The sequence below is a fragment of the Xenopus laevis genome, chromosome 4S, assembly GCF_017654675.1.
Source record: "Xenopus laevis strain J_2021 chromosome 4S, Xenopus_laevis_v10.1, whole genome shotgun sequence".
Taxonomy (NCBI): domain Eukaryota; kingdom Metazoa; phylum Chordata; class Amphibia; order Anura; family Pipidae; genus Xenopus; species Xenopus laevis.
This window is the reverse complement of record NC_054378.1, coordinates 102435693-102454395: the sequence shown is the minus strand read 5'-3', so window position 1 is coordinate 102454395 and position 18703 is coordinate 102435693. Positions and strand designations below refer to the sequence as shown.

General features: G+C 38.4%; 1 protein-coding gene across 2 annotated transcripts in view; it reads right to left on the bottom strand.

Moving 5' to 3' along the window:
• Positions 1-81: 81 nt before the first annotated feature.
• tmprss6.S (transmembrane serine protease 6 S homeolog) overlaps positions 82-18703 on the bottom strand; it is a 40608-nt gene continuing 21986 nt past the window's right edge. The window contains exons 6-18 of one of the 2 annotated variants that reach the window (XM_041561666.1): positions 18233-18274; positions 13982-14186; positions 12051-12187; positions 11138-11250; positions 10273-10382; positions 9352-9494; positions 8853-8951; positions 8600-8713; positions 7244-7360; positions 6403-6571; positions 3364-3638; positions 2143-2279; positions 82-434 (exon numbers count right to left, since the gene is read on the bottom strand). In XM_041561666.1, coding sequence (XP_041417600.1) covers positions 276-434; positions 2143-2279; positions 3364-3638; positions 6403-6571; positions 7244-7360; positions 8600-8713; positions 8853-8951; positions 9352-9494; positions 10273-10382; positions 11138-11250; positions 12051-12187; positions 13982-14186; positions 18233-18274 — 1820 coding nt within the window. In that variant the 3' untranslated portion in view covers positions 82-275. The remainder of the gene's footprint in view (positions 435-2142; positions 2280-3363; positions 3639-6402; positions 6572-7243; positions 7361-8599; positions 8714-8852; positions 8952-9351; positions 9495-10272; positions 10383-11137; positions 11251-12050; positions 12188-13981; positions 14187-18232; positions 18275-18703) is intronic. The other variant, XM_041561667.1, reaches the window with a different exon arrangement.

Here is an 18703-nt window from a genome sequence, read left to right as displayed (position 1 = left end):
GCAGTAAGGATACAAATGAATGGATATATCAAAGACTAGTGAAAACAAACAATTTAAGTAGTAGCTCCTAACTCAAATGTGGGTATTTAATAATCAATCTTTACTAAAAAAAATACATTCAACTGATGAACTTGTACGTGTACTCCAGTTATTAACAAGTCCTTTATAGCTACATCAATGGTGCTTCTGAAAAGTGCTCCTGGTGTTTCCTTTGATCCTTAGAAGTTCCATTAATTTGTTGTTCTCTAATTTCATTCTATAGAAATGTACTCAATTTATGATGTAATAGATTCAATCCACTGTACGAGTCTTGTTATTCGGCTATACACCCCAAAGTATCTGGGGATGCCACAGCCAGCCCCCCAGCTCACCAAACCTGCTTGGAACCAACGTCCATTGGCAGTTTTACAAACCAAAGGGCTCCCGGAGTCACCCTGTAAAATACAGAAAAACAGTCAATGCAAATTTAATTTCATGAACACCACTGCCAAACTGAAGCTAAATAAAGTGCATAAATTACTGGTGGCAGTGACGGAACTAGGTGGGGGCGGGCCGTGCAGCCGGGCCCCGCCCCCACCCTCATCCGTGCCCTGGCCCAATTGCACCCCCTGCTCCCCTGGTAGTTACGCCACTGACTGGTGGAGGATATATATCCTTGTCAGGTGTATTTACTTTAGCATTTTGAGGTACTTTGCAATATTTACAGCAGTATCAGCATAAAATGTTATGAAGGATTTCAGTTAACACTTCTGTGATATCATTTTTTGGGAGCTGTGAAATTCTTTATTTATTGGCACCCTAAACAACTGTTTTTAAAAGGTGGTAGATGAATTGGAAATAGTGGGATTTTTATACCAGGATAATTGCATGGTTCATTTTAATAAAACAGACAATATGGCAGCATTTTTATACAGGTATAGGATCTGTTATCTGGAAACCCGTTATCCAGAAAGTGCAGAGTTACAAGAAGACCATCTCCCTTGACTCAATTTTAATCAAATAATTCAGATTTGTAAACCAGAGCTCCTATGCATTCTAGATAACTGGTCCCATGTAGGGTTGCCACCTGGCCAATATTTTACCGGCCTGACTAGTAAAAATGTTGCTTGATGCCAATGATGGCAATTCTAGTCCCATGCCTGTACATTCAAACATGCTAATTCTCATTTAGACCCACACCGCAGATACAAATCACCATATTTTCCCACCCCAAAGCAGTGTATTTTCCTGAGAATTCCACCACCAACTTTTATGTGCAGCAAATGTGCACAATGCAGCTAAACGCACTTTGTTGCATTTAATCATTTCCATGAATGACAGACAAGTTGCAACTTTGACACTAGTATTCAGTTCACTTTTCACATGTCTGCTTTGGGAACCATGGCATTATATACAAGGGTCTTAACATCAATAGACATGCTTGTGCATTATTCATCAGAGCAGGCCGGTTGGGTGAATTCTCATTAAATGCAAGTACGTCCCAAAGAAGAAAGTTTGCATCCATTTTTGCACACCAGCCTTGCAATTTCCATCACAAGTGAGGCTTGCTGTCTCCTTATACAATTGAATTAAAATGAATGTAAAGGTCCAAACCATTCAAATAATCTGGTTACTGCTGCTAATTATGGCTTATGTCGTTTTTTCAGAGATCTGTAAAAGGTATCCTTGGGCATTGAAGGTGGCTAGTGTGAATCCTTGGGTGCCACACACACTCTGCATGCAATCATTTTTCTTTAAAAAACATTTCTTTGCATTTCTAGCAATGATCTTATATAGACAATCTCTGGTGGATGAAGGAACACATGATGGGCCTTAATTCACCTTTGCTTTGATTGACTGAAAGCCTATTTGACAAGCGTTGAACTTGTCCACCACAGGTAATTAAACAAGACCTGTGACTGGCTGCTGGTGTAAAGCCCTTTGGCAACACACCATTTATGAAATTTTGATGCCACTTAGTATGAAAATAAATATGAATTGGATCTGATAGGAGTTAATCATGAGAATCCTATTGCTTGTAATATGAATTGTATTTTTTTAATAAAAGTACCATCATTTGTAATATGAGTCTTTGCTTGTGGATAATACTGGGGCTTGTGGCATTGCTGAAATATGAAGAATAAATACTTTTTGTATAATCACCTGACATGCATCTTTAGTGCCGTCAAGATAGCCAGCGCAGAGCATTCTTGGTGAGATCTGATAGCGGTAAAGTTCAGAACAGATATCCTGTGAGATGAGTTGCATATCTACCTTCTGGAGCACATCACTGGTGGGACCTGAGAACAATAGTATGGATAATAGGCATGGTCACAAAGTATACGGTCTCCTTGCAATACAAAATAAATGCAACTCATTTACTGGAAAAGAAAAAAGGATCCCACTTTTCCTCGTCCTTCCTCAGGAACCAATGGGATCAAAACATGATTTGTAAAATGTCTAGCCTGAGAAACTGGGAGAAACATAGTATCTAATATCTAGTCACTGAAAAGTTACAATATGTTCAGAAGTAATTCACAACATGGGAGTTTTTTTCCTATAAAGAACAGTTGTAGCATAGTAAAAAGAAGCTTCTCTAACAAAGTAGGACATTTATTTGTTAGAATAACAAATAAATGCACTAGCATTAAGCATATGCTAAAACACCTTAACAACAATGGAATTTTGCCTTACGTTGACTTCAAGGCTTTTTAGCAAAATGTTGTGGTTTTGCAACATTTTGGTGGTTATCAAAATCCGAATTTTTCTCATGTTTTAAATAAAAAAAAGTCTAAAAAACCATGAAAAAACTGTATTGGGAAAAACTGCAAATTTTTCAGATTGTTGCACGAAAACCCCATTTATTCAGATTGTCTCGCGAACAATCTGAATTTTACGGATTTGACGCCTGAAAAGTCAGAATTTTTCTTGATATCACTGGAAAAGGCCAAATGTTCGGATTATTGTACGAAACCCAGTAAATAGCATAATATCTTCAAATTGCATATAGGACCTCTGCCATTGACTTCCACAGGACCTCGACAGGTTGAGGATTTTTGCATCCTCAGGGTATAATAAATCTGGAAAAATTATAGTTTTTTTCACTAAAAGTTCATATTATATAGTAAAAAAAACTTGTTTTTCGAGTTTTTAGCACAGTCTTCATTTACTGTTGTGTAGTACACACAGAAAGAATAATTATTTCAGCCATATTTGTATCATGGTGATACCTAATTATTAGTTCCTTCAATCCTACAATTAATGCATTTCATCTGAATATTTATCCATGAATGCTTTGTTTTGCCATGTGCAGGATTAATTATCAGATATTCAGGAATCAGAAGGAAGCACTGACTTCTTAATATGGAAAAAATTACTTTATACCATTTTCCTTGACAGCACCCCAGCCTGTGACCCAGCATAAGGAACCAGTGGGGAAGTGATGGGTACTGGAAGGGAGGCAGATGGGCTTGACATGTGGAGACGTGAGAGGCACAGAGTGATCCAGTAGAACAAGGGCCACGTCATAGTCATGTGAATCCTCATCATAGAAAGGATGAATCACTAGTCGATTAACTTTGAAGGATAATTCTTTCTGGGTGCTCCTGCTCAGGCGCACTTTACCCAGGTACACAGTCCAGACCTCAGGTGATGCATAGCTACAGGATGAGATGGAAGTAGAAGACATAAAGTAAATATGGGAGGACAGCAGAGTGTAGATTGAGGGAGGTTTGGAGAAGAGGGAAGTGATAGAAAAGGCTAAAGCAGCAAGAAAACCAAAGAAATGAGGATTACAGGCAAAAAAAAGTTGCACAGAAATAAAGGCAAGTGGACAAAAAAGTGGAAATTATCCCATAACTAAAATGTGTCTTATATGCTTCATCGTAATCTTTGCGCTGCTCTTTCTGCGAACCTTCTATTTCTGTATTATGGGAGAACCCAAAGCACTTTGGCAATTTAGCTTTTAATACACTAAATACTCTGGAGCCAAATTCCAACTAAATTGCACCAGTGAATTTGCTGGTTTTGATAAGTATAACAGCAATGTGTAAAAAAAAATAAAAACAGAATTGCGATTCATCAGACATCGACAGGGTACACCTCATGAATTCCAGCATATTTATACAGCTATATGATAATTTTATGCACAAATGTATGTTAAAGTTAAACTCTTTTTAAACAGTTTTTTTTAATCCAATGTTTTTATTCCAAAACTTCCTGGCTGTCTACAATTGTTCTCATTGACTTCAGTGGGTTATGCCAGGTCTAAGGTGGTGTATAATAATGAAGTACGTGGTTGGTTTGGTCATAAAAATACATTTGGTCATAGATACACTATTTGCTCTTTGTAGTAGAATATGTGTGTATACAGGCAACAAAGCCAAAAACGTTACATTTTGTTTGAGATGATTAAGGTAATGTCAAATGTAAGTATGTGCCCAAATGGCTGTATCTGCTTTGGATAGTAGGTCAGTACAATTAATTAAACTTTATCAGAAAGGTCTATATAAATACACCAATTAGTTCTCTGTAAAAAGAAACACTGCATTTCTTTCCTTCTATTGTGTACACATGGGCTTCTGTATCAGACTTCCTGTTTCAGCTTTAACCTCCAGGGCTAGGGTTTGAGCATGCTCAGTTTGCTCCTCCCTCCTCCCCTCCCTGATGTAATCTGAGCCCAGAGCTATGAGTGAGCAGGGAGAGACTCAAGCAGGAAGTGATGTCACACCAAGCTAATATGGCAGCTGCTATCCTAAACAAACAGACGGAGAGCTTCTAGAGCTGTTTACTCAGGTATGGTAAAGCATTTTGCAGAATAAATATAGTGTTATAACTTGCACTATTATGGCTAATCTATTGGCAATAAACTGCTTCAGTAGCTTTTCTTCTCTTTTAAGTTAACTTTTAGTATGTGATAGAATGGCTAATTATTTGCCTTCTTCTTCTGACTCTTTCCAGATTTCAAATGGGGGTCACTGACCCCAACTAAAAACAAATGGTCTGTAAGGTTACAAATGTATTATTATTGCTACTTTTTATAATTCATCTTTCTATTGAGGTCCTCTCCTATTCATATTCCAGTGTCTCATTCAAATCAATGCATGGTTGCTATGGTAATTTGGACCCTAACAACCAGATTGCTGAAATTGCAAACTGGAAAACTGTTGAGTAAAAAGCTAAATAACTCAAAATCCACAAATAATAAAAAAAAAATCAAACCAATCTCACCCTCCATATCATACTAAAAGTTAATTTAAAGGTGAACAACCCCTTTAATTTAATCTATAGGTCAATAGCAACAGACTCGGGTCTTCCTCATACAGGTTTTGAATGTTGAATATGTGCAACTGCTAGTTTTGTCAGTATAGTTTTTTTTTTTTTTTTTTTTTTTTAAATCACCCTCTAAATCACCAATTTTTCAAATAGAAACAAACATAATTAGACAAATGTCAATGTCTGCCAATTCAGTATATCTAGCTTTTAAGAAAATATGCAGCAAAAATCTTTTCCAACAAAAAGCCTTTCTTAAAATGAAAATAAGACTTGAAGGCATCGGTTTGAAATTAAAATAGCAGTTCTTTCTCCATGGTAACCTGCATGTCTTAACGTCTTCCTTCCACTGATCACCTGAATGGGTGGAGGCACCTGTCATTATGGGAAATAATTCAGAGCCTGCATTGCAGATAGCATTTAGCTACAATTTGCATTTTACTGGTCCTTTAAGTATTGCAGTCTGAAAGATTTGTTAGTGAGGACTTGTTTGTTAAATTACTTGCATTATTATCTCAATAAAGACCCCCAGACCTGTTTGCCAAAGATTTGCAACTTTATTCCCTTGATCTGTTAATGAAGTACTCCAGTAATTGTCACCTATAATACAAATGCTGCATTTTTTAGTTAAATGAAAGTCAAAAAGCTGGTCAGAACCTGTGGATTCCTAAATGTTGTTTCCAAATGAGTTTTCTTCCCTGAAGAAGAAACATCCAAATATTAGTGGCCCTCGTTGACTAATATATTCACAGTTTTGCAGCAGGGTGGTTACCATTAATAACCAATCATCCGTTAGCTTTGATTACTATGTTGTGGTTAAAATAATTAAAGTATTTATCTTATTGGTTGTTAATCAATGCATATAATAAACATCCAAAACGTTTACATTAGATTTCTCATTTGTCTCAATAAACATAGGGAATATATATTTTTTTTATCATTATAGATTATAGAAATTACAAAATAAAATAATAGCAACATAAATTAACATGTACAAAGCAGCTGAATAAATAGTCCTAACCAGGGGTGTAAAAAAAGGGGAGACAAAGTCAGTGCCTGCTGTGGGACCAGGGCAGGAGAAGTAGTGTATAGTCCAGAGCAGTTCAGACTGATTTGCATAAAGAGTTTATTTCTGTGCCCTCTTTGACTTACCTCTCTGGGTTGAAGCAGTGTGCTGCAGAAAGGATCCACTGATCAGCCACCAAGGTCCCTCCACATATGTGCTCCCCACGCACCTGTAGGCTGGCTTGCCATGGCCATTCCCCCTCTTGTGCCTGGGTGCCACCAACCAAGCGACTTGCTACTGCCTGAATGCCGCAGCCTGTAAGAGGTGAATGGTCACCATTCAAAAACATCTACCTCTTCCAGAATATTAAGGGGCAGATTTATCAAGGGTCGCAGTGAATTTGAGGGAATTTTCGAAGTAAAAAAATTTGAAATCCAAAGTAATTTTTTGCATACTTCGACCATCGAATAGCATACTACGACTTCGACTTCAATTCGAAGTAAAATCGTTCGAATATTTGACCATTCGATAATCGAAGTACTGTCTCTTTTAAAAAACTTTGACTTCAATAGTTCGCCAAATTAAACCTGCCGAAGTGCTATATTAGCCTATGGGGACCTTCTTATGCATTTTTCTAAGTTTTTTGTAGTCAAAGTACAATCATTCGATTGATCGCTGAAATCCTTCGAACCGTTCGATTCGAACGATTTAATCGTTCAATCGAACGACTTGACTTCGACCGCAAAACGGTCAAATTCGTTAAAAAAACTTTGACTTCAATATTTGAAGTATAGCCATTGGATCGTCGAATTTCGAAGTATATTTCACTTCGAAATTCGACCTTTGATAAATATGCCCCTAAGTATCAAGTATCTTGTGTCATGTTTCCTCTCCCATGCTATATCATCTTGCCATGCTTTCATTATAAAGATTTTTTTTCTTTGTGCTACCCACTAACACTGCCCTGCACTTGTTCCACGGACTCACCACAATTCTTTTCATCTGACTTATCAGCACAATCTTCTATGGAATCACATTCAGGGTTTGGCTTCTGCACACAGCTTCCATCTGCGCATTTGTAGTTAAACGCACCACAGGCCACAGCTGGGTAAAGAAATAGAAGAACATTTATAGCAAGATGTCTAAACATGAGCAGCTATATATGAGTTTGGGGAATTACAATGGTCACGCAGTACAGTGCAGGCACTCCAATTGCATTGTCCATTGGGCATTCAATCCTTGAAAAAACAAAAAAGCTTGTTTTCCTGTATTTCTGAAGAAGGTACAAAGCACTATGTTTTTTGCCCGCACTATCAATAAAAATATTCTGAAAGCTAAAACCTTATTATCTCGGGGTTCTTGGGTTTAGGACCCTATAGCAGTTGATTGTTCTATTATTATTAGTGATGGGCGAAGTTGTCCCGTTTCACTTTGACGAAAAAATTTCCAGCGAAATTCACGAAACGGCAAAACATTTGCGAAACGGCGACAATGCCAACACCAGCGGCAATTTGACATGCATTAAAGTCAATGGCCATGCGTTTAATTGTCGCTGGCGTCGGAATTGTCACCGGCGTCAGAAAACTTTGCAAAAAAAATTTTTGCTACGAATTTTCACGCCAATTTCGCAAATGTATTAGTTGCCGGCGAAACGCAGAAATTCACCGGAAATTTACACCTGCCGAATGAATTTGCCCATCACTAATTATTATTATTATTTATTTATTCACACAACAGAAATTGATAAAGTATATCTGTGCCTACCCCAATTCATGTGATATACAGTAATACTAGTGGCATTCTGGCTGGCCACCACTGCATATTTATCCCTACAACAGTAATCCATAAACACGTTGTTTGATAACATTTTCTAAAAAGATGTCTCTAAATTGTCCATACTGTCCAGTCACAATTGAATCCTTAGTATCGACATAAAAATTCAGTTATTGATGACCAACTGAAGTGAAAGACAAAGTTTATTTGACGCAAGCTCTGTGGATTCTGAACTCGCAAACAGTCAGGGCCCTGAAGAAATGAATCACTGAACTGTTACAGACTTGTAAAAAGGGAGTTACTAGTGGGAGAGCAGAGAGATCTTTTTAAAGCACAGAAAAACAAATAACAGTTCTTACAGCCAAATAGGTGGCTCTGCCCTCAAGGTCATGGTAGTAGTGACCAAGGCTAGCTTGAGAACAGAATCCACCCAAGTCAAGGGGGCTTACAGGGGAATCTGCATACACAGAATTGTATTCTCTCTCTCTCTCTCTCTCTCTCTCTCTCTCTCTCTCTCTCTCTCGCTCTCTCTCTCTCTCTCTCAAAACAAAAGAATTGTTAAGTATGCACCTTGGTTACATTGCTCCTCATCTGTTCCATTGATACAGTCTTTCTTGCCATCACATACACTTGTGATAGTGATACAGGTCCCATCTTCCAGGCAGTGGTACTGTGCAGGGCACACTTAAAACAACAGGAAGAAATGATCTATTATATATAAGAAAATATCACTGTGGATATAGCAGTACTTTATAACATTTGTCAACATGAGGGTTTAATCAGGATAAGTAGTGACTGAGTTTGGTTGAACTCAATTACTTACCACAGTTCCTTTCATCTAACTCATTGGGACAGTCTTTAACCCCATCACAGAGAGGCACACACAGACCATTTACAGCACACAGGAACTCTCCAGGACATGCTGGGGCGACATAGTTACATAGTTAAGTTGGGTTGAAAAAAGACCATCATGTGTAACCCTTTCAAATGAACCCCAGTGGATATATATACATATACAGACCTATCTATACACTCTCATATATAGCTAAATATACCTATGTCTAAATTATACTAATGTAGCCTTGAATATTATGCGTGTCCAGGAAACATCCATGCAGGATCCAGACATAATAATGTGGCAGCACTTATAATAGGGTGGTTGTTAACGTTTGATAGATTTCTGTAGGACAGTAACTACTTAGCTCAATGAATAGGCACTAGAAATAGGGAAAGCTGGTATGGCTTTATATTAACAATGGTACCTAGAGATCATTCATAGCTACAAAATATCATTACAATGTCCCCACCCTAGATAAACTTACGATCTGATTGGTTAAAGAGGCTGTAGGAGGCTTGCACACCAGGCCCCGTTAAAGTGGTGGGACAGGTAAAGGACACCGTGACATTGCCTGAGACTGGGTCAATTCTCTCAGCATAGGATTGAAGCACCCGAAACCCACACATCCTATGTGTAATAAAAAAGCATTATGTTTGGAATACCAATTTAGCAAGTAAAAAAAAATTTTAGTTTTACGGACCCTTACAGACCCTTGCAGAGAGTATTCATTTTTTCCTACTCTAAATGTAATCACATTTATTGCAGTAGGGAATTAAATTAGGAATGGATGCCTACCTGAAGCACCCTCTGGAAGCTACAGTATGTTCTGGTACTACAGGCATGGGATAAATTATCCACCAAACAGCTATCCGGAAAGCTCCAAATTATGGAAAGGCTGTCTCCCATAGACTCCATTTTATTCAAATAATCCAAACTTTAAAAAATGATTTTCTTTTCTCTGTACTAATAAAACAGTACCTTTTACTTGATCCAAACTAAGATATAATTAATCCGTATTGGAAGCAAAACCATAATATTGAGTTTATTTAATGTTTAAATGGTTTTCTAGTAGAATTAAGGTATTAAGATCCAAATTACGGAAATATCTGAAAACCTCAAGTCCAGAGCATTATGAATTACAGGTCCCATACCTGTACAATGGATATCAATGGCTAATGACAAAAACAGCCAGTAAGTTAAAGGAAAACTTTGTACAGCCCTTTAGCAAAAAAACACCTGCCCCTCAGTAGCCAGGGAGATACATCAGCTTTTCTGTAGGGGAAATGTGCACCTTGGCTGCTAATATGAACACTAAAATGTGCTTAGGTACATGCTATTGCATTGATATACAGGTACTACAGACATAAAGTATGTATGCTTTGGTAATAGACAATGTGTATTGTACCTTCGATTCTGTATTTGCCAAGCTCCCTGCATGCAAGGAGCATATGTGTATTGCCTTGAAAGCATGTAGCCTTCAAACCACAGAACAACACCATACTCAGGAGAAGGGACCTGTTAGGAGACATTGGCAAGAGGTTTATAAATCAGTACTTATTTACGAACTACCACATAGAACTAGTTCCCTGTATCGTTGCATAACTTTGCAGTGGGTTCAGGATTACCCTGGAGCAAGAAAATGGACAATCTGCACTGGACACTTGAAGGGCAATTTGGGCCATTAGATCTTTACAGACTATATAGACAGTGTTGGGCTGGGATGCCAGGGGCCCACCAAAACCTTAGACTGTGTACCCACTTTTCAAACTATTATTCCTCTTCTCCTCAGTCAACCTCTTTATTCTCCTAGCAGGTCCAGAGAATTAAAATAGGCCCTGGCATTTCAGGTACACAGAGGCCCAATCAGCCCATATAGAGTCCCAAACAGCCACAGCAGCCCACTAAATACTGACTTTCTATGAGACCTTATAGCAGCCCCTCTGATATTTGCCAGAACCCACAGATTGCCAGTCCGGGCCTGTTTCCTAGCCTATTATATCTACTTACTATACTTTATTCTTCCATTATAAAGCCTCTTTTTTACCATAACGAAATAGTAAATGACCATGAAATAGGGTTAGAAGCCGACTGTCACCTGGGCTCACCGGGAGTTTTCCTGGTATCCCGGTGGGCCAGTCCAACACTCTATATAGAGTGAGTTAAATAGGGCTTAATGAAATCAAAATTAAGTCTGAATGACCAAACATGAAACATTGACATTACTGTCTTATTGCAAGACACATTATATTTATGGGAAGTCTATTACTTACTGTGATGTTCCAGGTGCATTGAGGTTTTGGAGGGTAGTATCTTGGATAATAGGGTGTCCTAAGCTGACCTTGAATGTCTAGCCCTTCCTTCATTTGGATGCTGTGTTGGCAACCTGAGGACAAATAAGGTAAATGGTAAATATACATTACATGATATTTACCCAATATGTGCAAATTGTTCCCCTACCTTGAGTTACTTTAGGGATTCTCAGTTTGGAGTTTTTTGGCCATCTCATTCCCAAAGACAATTTCTGTCTATCCCTTCAAGTAGACTAAAGTTAGCATACTAAGGGGCAGATTTGTCAAAACGTAAGATTACCACAGAAAAACTCACCCTCTTTCTATTCATTGCTATGTCGTACATATATATCAATGGGTGAACAAATTAATCATTATTTTAATACGTTTCTAGAAATCCCACAGAAAGGAATAGAAGGTGAGTTTTTCTGTGGTGAGCTTGAAGATTACATTTTGATGTATCTGCCCCTAAGTTTGTATGCTTTATTACAAATATAAACCAGTTCATGGGTGTTTTATTGTATATATTGTATGTTTCAATGGTTAGGTCACCAACAGACAAAAACATGGATGACCTGAATGTCTGCAATATCCAAGCACTGGAGTAGGGTGTAGCCTGCAGGGTACGAGGGAAACACATAAGCAAAGAGGTTCTCACATTATATACATAAATATATTTGAATATATACTGAATAAGCTTTCAACTAAGAACTATTTCATCATACTCAAATAATCATAAGGAATGTCTCTTAAAATAGACCCTACAACTCCCTGCTCCTACTGGTGGCTGTGTTCATCACTGTTCCTCTTTTCTCCTAATTCTAAGTAGCAGTTTCTCTTTCTCTATTTACTCTGAAATTCTCCAATATTCCCATTTTGTCTCCTCTCAACTCACTTTCAACTAGAAGCGGCATGACTGTGAGGACGAATGGGTCATAGTAACTGTACATCGCCTGCTTCCAGACAACCAGCATGGAGCTCCCAGAAGACAGTATTTCAGAGATGGGTTCTTGTCGACTGCAACCATAGTGCCTGCAACAGAATGATGTAGGAAGAACCAAGCATTAGACTATTCAGAAGCAGCACTTTAAAGGAACAGTAACACCAATAAATGAAAGTGTTTTAAAGGAATGACAACATAAAGTACTGTTGGGCTGCACTGGTAAAACGGGTGTGTTTGCTGCCCCCATGGCTACACAGCAGCTTGTTTATATAAACTATAGGAGAGTTTCTGAAGCTAACACACCCGTTGTTCCAGTGCAGTGCAACAGTACATAATATTTTCATTACTTTCAATTGTGTGGTGTTGCTGTTCCTTTAAGATATCTATTTGTCTTTGCTTTATCTTTGCTTTCACCCTTAGTGAAGGGTGGGAAGGTCACAGGTGAAAGTATGTTCCAAGCACATGTTCCAAGAATGTTCCTTGTTGTCTAGTGAAGTGAAAATAAAAGAAAGGTAAACTATATTTTCTAAGATTATTTCCCCTATTAGTTGGTGGAATATTACTAAATTACGAGACTGCACACAGTTAAAAACCCTGGTCTACTTTTTTTAAATATATATATAGCCTGTAATTATATTTTTAAACTGTCTTAGAGTTGTTTCCATGACATTATTAAGCTATCGTTTACCCTCACTCTGCCTATTATTTATTTATTTATTTATTTATATTTCTACTAAGGCTTCATAATCCTGCAGTGATATTAGCAATGAGCTTGAGCAAGGACTGCTGTGGTCTGATTGCTCTACAGATTGCTAGAATATTAGGATGACAAGGCAGCTGGTTTGTTAGGGAGAGGAGGAAGGCTTTGCCATCCAATTATACTTCTTGCAAACACAAAACTGGCTTCAGCTTTTCAGAAATTCAAGTGAAGCGGTTTTTCCAAAACAACTTCAAATTATTACTCACTTTCATATGATTTATTAAGAATTCTACTGCTTCATTATTATTATTAATATTATTAACATGTATTTTTAGTTTGCCAACATATTGTGTAGCACTGATTAGAGTGTAAAATGTATAATGAAGTAGTAGACTTTGCTAATGAATCAGAGGAAAGTTGATTGTAGGACTGGCCCTACCAGGGATGACTTGATGTAGTTGGTCAGCCTACATATGTCACAATACATGGACAAACAATCCCTGTTTTATTTAAAGGGTAAGGCATTTTCTAGTAGCTTAATGGACACAATGTCTCAGTGTCCTTAATATATTGATAATGGGTTGATTGCAGAAAAAAACAATGCAAAATAAGGGAAAAGTGGAGATGAAAATACTGAGATTTTACTGTACTTATAACTGCAGGAATTAATAGTATTCCCTCACAAAAGGGTGTCCCTTGGGTGATAATATTTTGTGATAAAAGAGTTGTTTGGTGGTGGCAACACTTTGAAACATATCAGGGCAACATCAATAAAGACAGCAGAATATCCAGCTGCTGGATTGATGGTAAGAGTTCAGATAACCCAATAAGAGTGACTCATTGTGCATGTAATGGATAATCATCCCCTCGGATAAGGAGGCCCTAAAACACATTTTGCTCAGGGACTCCATAAAATTAAATAGAATGATTGTAATCAATTGCTCATCTAGTCTGTTATTAGCATGGCCGGTTGAAAATGTCCGATATATTTTATGATGAGCAGAAACTGCTACTGGGAGGATATATTTTTTAATTAACCAGTATGGGTTGGGGGGGGGGCTTGAAGATGCCAACACATTTTACTATTTTTTCTACCCTGTTATTTTTGCTGTAAAGTCTACCACCATTCTTTCCCACTGACTTCCAATTATTATTATTATTATTATTATATTCTGAAACTTACGAGGTAATAAGATGGGACTCCAGAGGGGCACTTGTGTCATACATTGCTAATCGGTCCCTACACTCAGAGCGAGTCCATTTTAGACGAAGACGAAGAAGATAAGCAGGAGGACCCTGCAGGTGCCACACACAGGTAGGGGAAAGATAATCAGGTCCCTTCAAAAGAATTTCTTGGCCAGCTCTCACATAGCTGTACCTGTAGCACCCTGTCAGAGTAAGGAATGAGACAGAGAAGAAGATTACCCCCATGGCCTACAAAGAGGAAAGAAGTAGAGGAAGAACAAAAAGCAAGAACCAAGCAAAGAGATTAGAAGAGAGATAAAACAGTAAGGAGACGTTGCCAAGAGAGAGATTTCTCGTTTGATTTTGTACAAATATGTTTATATATTTAGAAATGTTCCATTATGTTAGTGCCCCATCAAAACCTTATTAAAACATTTGACTTTTCATTTAATACAGAAAGAATGTTAGGCTACAATAGTAAAAGAATTACTAATAGTAAGCATAGCAAAAAAGTAAAGTAAAGGTAGAAACTTTACTTGTATTGAGGTTTAAAGTTGAGTTCAAGGCAGTTTAGGATCCTTGGTTACGCTGCTAGTATTTTTATGCCTTTTAAGCAGACCATTGACCTGACACATTGGCTTCCTTTTTCTATACTGTTAGATGAAAGAGGTCATTGTAGGCAGGGCTTAGAGATGTATCCAATGTAAGGCTATAGTAAAACGGAGCAGCACCTTCACTCAAAACTATCAGCTTTACCAATATATTTGCTCCGGATGAGATCTATTACTCTTCAGCGTGTGCCCTAGCAATGTTGTGGAGGCAGTGTGTAGTGCAGCTGTAACCTTTAGTATTTCCAAAGAATGGTCACAAGAGATTTAATCCCATCCATCCCATAGTTTAATTTCCTCCTTAAGGGACTCCTCTTTAAGTGTGACCCAGGTGGGAAACTATCTAGGCCCTAAACTCTCCACACTGGTTCCCTATCTAGGCAACAATGCCAATGGGATCTTACCCCATCAAACACTCCTTCACGAAGCCAAGGGCTGCTCATATAAGTAGTCCTGAACCTGACTGTCTCTCCTAGAGGTATTTATGACATGAAATTGCCCTTACTAAACTAATAATGTTCACTAATAATGAACTCCAACTTGACTTGTTTCCACTGGGACATATATATTGCTGGGGAAGGGGGACAGGAGGCCCCAGAAACATGGTGTATGCCACACACTAATTGCACTGTATAGCTATGAATAAAAGATTTCAGGGAAGCAATGTAATTCCCCATTGACATGTTGCTGTCCTCACCTCTGTTCTATTGCACATATATTGCTGGAGCCACAAGGTCATAAATAACTGGGGTCACTGTGTTGTGAAATGATGGGGCCACCGTGTCATGAAATGGTGGGCCACAATTACATACAGTATATTAATGCAGTCAATGTTGGATCACTATAACTAACATATACTGGTGATGCCATATACCACTGTCTGTGGATCCATCAATATACTGTATGCTATAGTGATCTAGCATTGGCTGCAGCAATATTCTGAAATACTGGGATCAATGTATCATAAAACACTAGGGTGACTATTTTATGAAATAGTGGGGACATTGTGTTATAAACTGATGTATTGCTTGGGCCAATAGATCATAAAATGCAGAAGTCACTGGCATATACTGCTGGGTCAAATTGGAGTTGCTAGCCTATATCATATGGATGTCCATTACCGAAAGCTTGTGAAATTGTGCACTATTTTAAGTGTGTTGGTTTTTAAGTGTATGTTGTGACTGAAGAAAATCCGAAGCATATCATGCCAAATGCCGTTGCTCCATCTCTTCTGAGTTACTTCAGCCACTGGGAGGCCTGCCTAAATCTCAAGAATCAAACAGAGGGCTTGAGCTAAATAAATTTGAAAACCTGTGCCAAAGAGCTAGCCTGTTTGGGAGTCTCTGAGCTATTTATTATGTATTGCATACTCAAGGTGTCTAAAGCTGCTGCTATGTAATCATTCATGGAGCAGTATGGAGCTTGGGCTTTGGCAGTGAGATAAGCTGGAGGTGGTTACTCTGCCTGTGTTTGGTATAAATGCTGGGAATCAGCCATCAAACTCATTGTAATAAACAAGACAGAGGCAATTTAACATTTCTTGGCCCGTGGCATAGTTATTAATGCTCCACTAACTGTACTTTGAAGTACATACATTCAAACTGTCCCATATTTAGTGCCAAAATCTCAAACTGCAATGCTAAGTGGCGGTTCCTCCTACCAGAGAAGTGTAGGCTTGAGACAGATCAGGAGCAGCTATGAGCATATCGGCCACTGTCTTAGACACAGAGGAGTGTGGGCAGAAAGTCCTGCTGCTGTTACTGGACATATTTGGATATATAGGGGCAAATTTACTAAAATTCATAGTTGCGCCAGCGTCCGCTTCGCCGCACTTCGCCAGGTGTATTTTCGGCAGCGCTACGCAAATTCACTAAAATCCGAGGTTGCGCTCAGGGGAAGCGTAAGGTTGCGAAGTTGCGCTAGCGTTAATTCGCCAAGCAAAGCGAAGTTATGCTAGCGATGCTTAATTTGCATATGGCGCCAAATTTAAGTTACAATGGAGGTATATGTAGCATCACTACACAAGCCTGGGAAACCTTCCAAACAGCAAATACAATTTTTATTTTGCACTACACATGTGCCCACTGTATAGTTTAGGTGCCATGAGTTAGGAAATGTAGGGGGGAAGGAGGGTAGCCCCAAAAAATTTTTCGATCTTTTTCAGCCTATCACCCATAAAAAAAGAAAAAACGCCAGCGTTTTTTGGGACTTAGAACATTTTTTTTACTTTTTTTGAAGCAAACCCTATCTACTCTATTGCACTTCGCCTGGTCCGAGGTGGCGAAGGAAGTCTGGTGTAAAAGGTAGCGTTCAGAATAATTTGCGCGTCAGTGAATTTGCGTAGTTACGTCCGTTGCGCAAATTCACAAGGCGTAAGGGTGCGAAGTAACACTAGCGAATTTACGCCAGCGTCCGTTAGTGAATCGGCGAATTAACAAAAATGCGATATGCTAGCGAATTAACGCTAGCGTTAGACGCTTCGTCCTTTGTGAATTTGCCCCATAGTGATGCAATTGAGCCTGCTGGTGGCACAAAACATCTTGGATGGATGGCGCTATAACCTAGGCACGTCTGTCTGTTTATCATCAGCTCCCAAGATATGTCTAGATGTCAGGCTCTTGTGAGCAGGGTTGTAATGCAGTTACTTACTGTACTGTCGCTGTACCCCTGTACATCTCTGTATACAGTATGTTATCCCCTAGTGCACATTTCTACAGCAATGCTTGGCTCTTTAGACTTATATTATATTAATGCTTTAGCTGTGTTGCTCAAGGTTAATAAGCATAAATAATACAGAATATATTTCCATAATTTCTATTGTGCCCTTCAAATGTCAGTAGGAATAAAATAGTTCTGCCGTTATAACTCTGATGCCATTTCGGTATAATTCCACAGTTAACATGGCAAAAAACACTTAATTACGGCAGACTCCCACTTAGAGCAGTGCAGGTTAGCTGAGCTAGGGAAATGAAAGAGTTAACCAGGGGCTTCTAGGAATGGGATAATCCTAATGCCACTTCAAGCATCAATCAAAAAGCCATTTTATTTCTAATAATGCCATCATGGAATGTCATTTTGTGTTTGCTTCCTAGCAAAAGCACTCAGTCTACACCAGCAATATCTGCACATTACTATAGATTTGTGGCACTCATTCGTTTCAAGATGGAAAAATTATGATCAATTGTGCATAGAAATTGTAAAACCATAAATGTTCTGTAATGCAATTTTGAACCATGAATTCCCTGTCTCAGACACTGCTTTTCTCCAGACCCCTTTCGCCCATGCTGATATTTTCACCAACATAATTTAAGACGTACAAGAAATTCTAGATAACCAGGGAGGCGTAGAGGAATAAAATGCAAGATGAACTGACATGCAAATCAAGAATAAATCAGCATATAATTACATTCTGTTTTCTGTTGCCTTCGTCTCTCATATATGCATTCTGAATCTACGTACCTGCTGTGGATTTATAATATTCGGAGAAAATAAAGGCACCCAAAAATATTCTCTGGGGAGATTTGTTTTCCTTCCACACCAGCACCAATTTAAGATGTCAGATTTGTGGATAATTGTTTTTTTGTCTTGTGAATTACACACATTGCCAATAATCAAATAGAAGTAAAAATGGACTTCCCTACCAGCACTGGAAGAGAGCAGCTGGATGTCATGTACACTGGCCGCTGAAAATAATAATTGGGTCATAAATACAAGCAAAACTCAATGCCAAGAAAGTAAGACTGAGTAAGACCAATGCAAAGAAGCTGCCTGGAGAAGAAACCTGCTGTTAAATAATAAAAGGAGATCAAAACAATGTTACTCAACCACACTTTACTCAATTGTTGCAGAACTACAAATCCTAGCAAACAACAACCTATCACTGAGGGGTTCTATTTGTTGGGAAATGTAGACCAGCAATGTACAGGCTGTATCCTATTACTCAATAAGGCTTCTGCAGCTCTCTCAGTCCATTAAATTGCAAAAGAATCCTCTGTGGAGAATCTCCTCCTGACCAGTATAAATCTTGTACAGGTATGGGACCTGTTATCCAGAATGCTTGGGACCTAGGGTTTTCCTTTAACAGATCTTTCTGTAATTTGAATCTTTATACC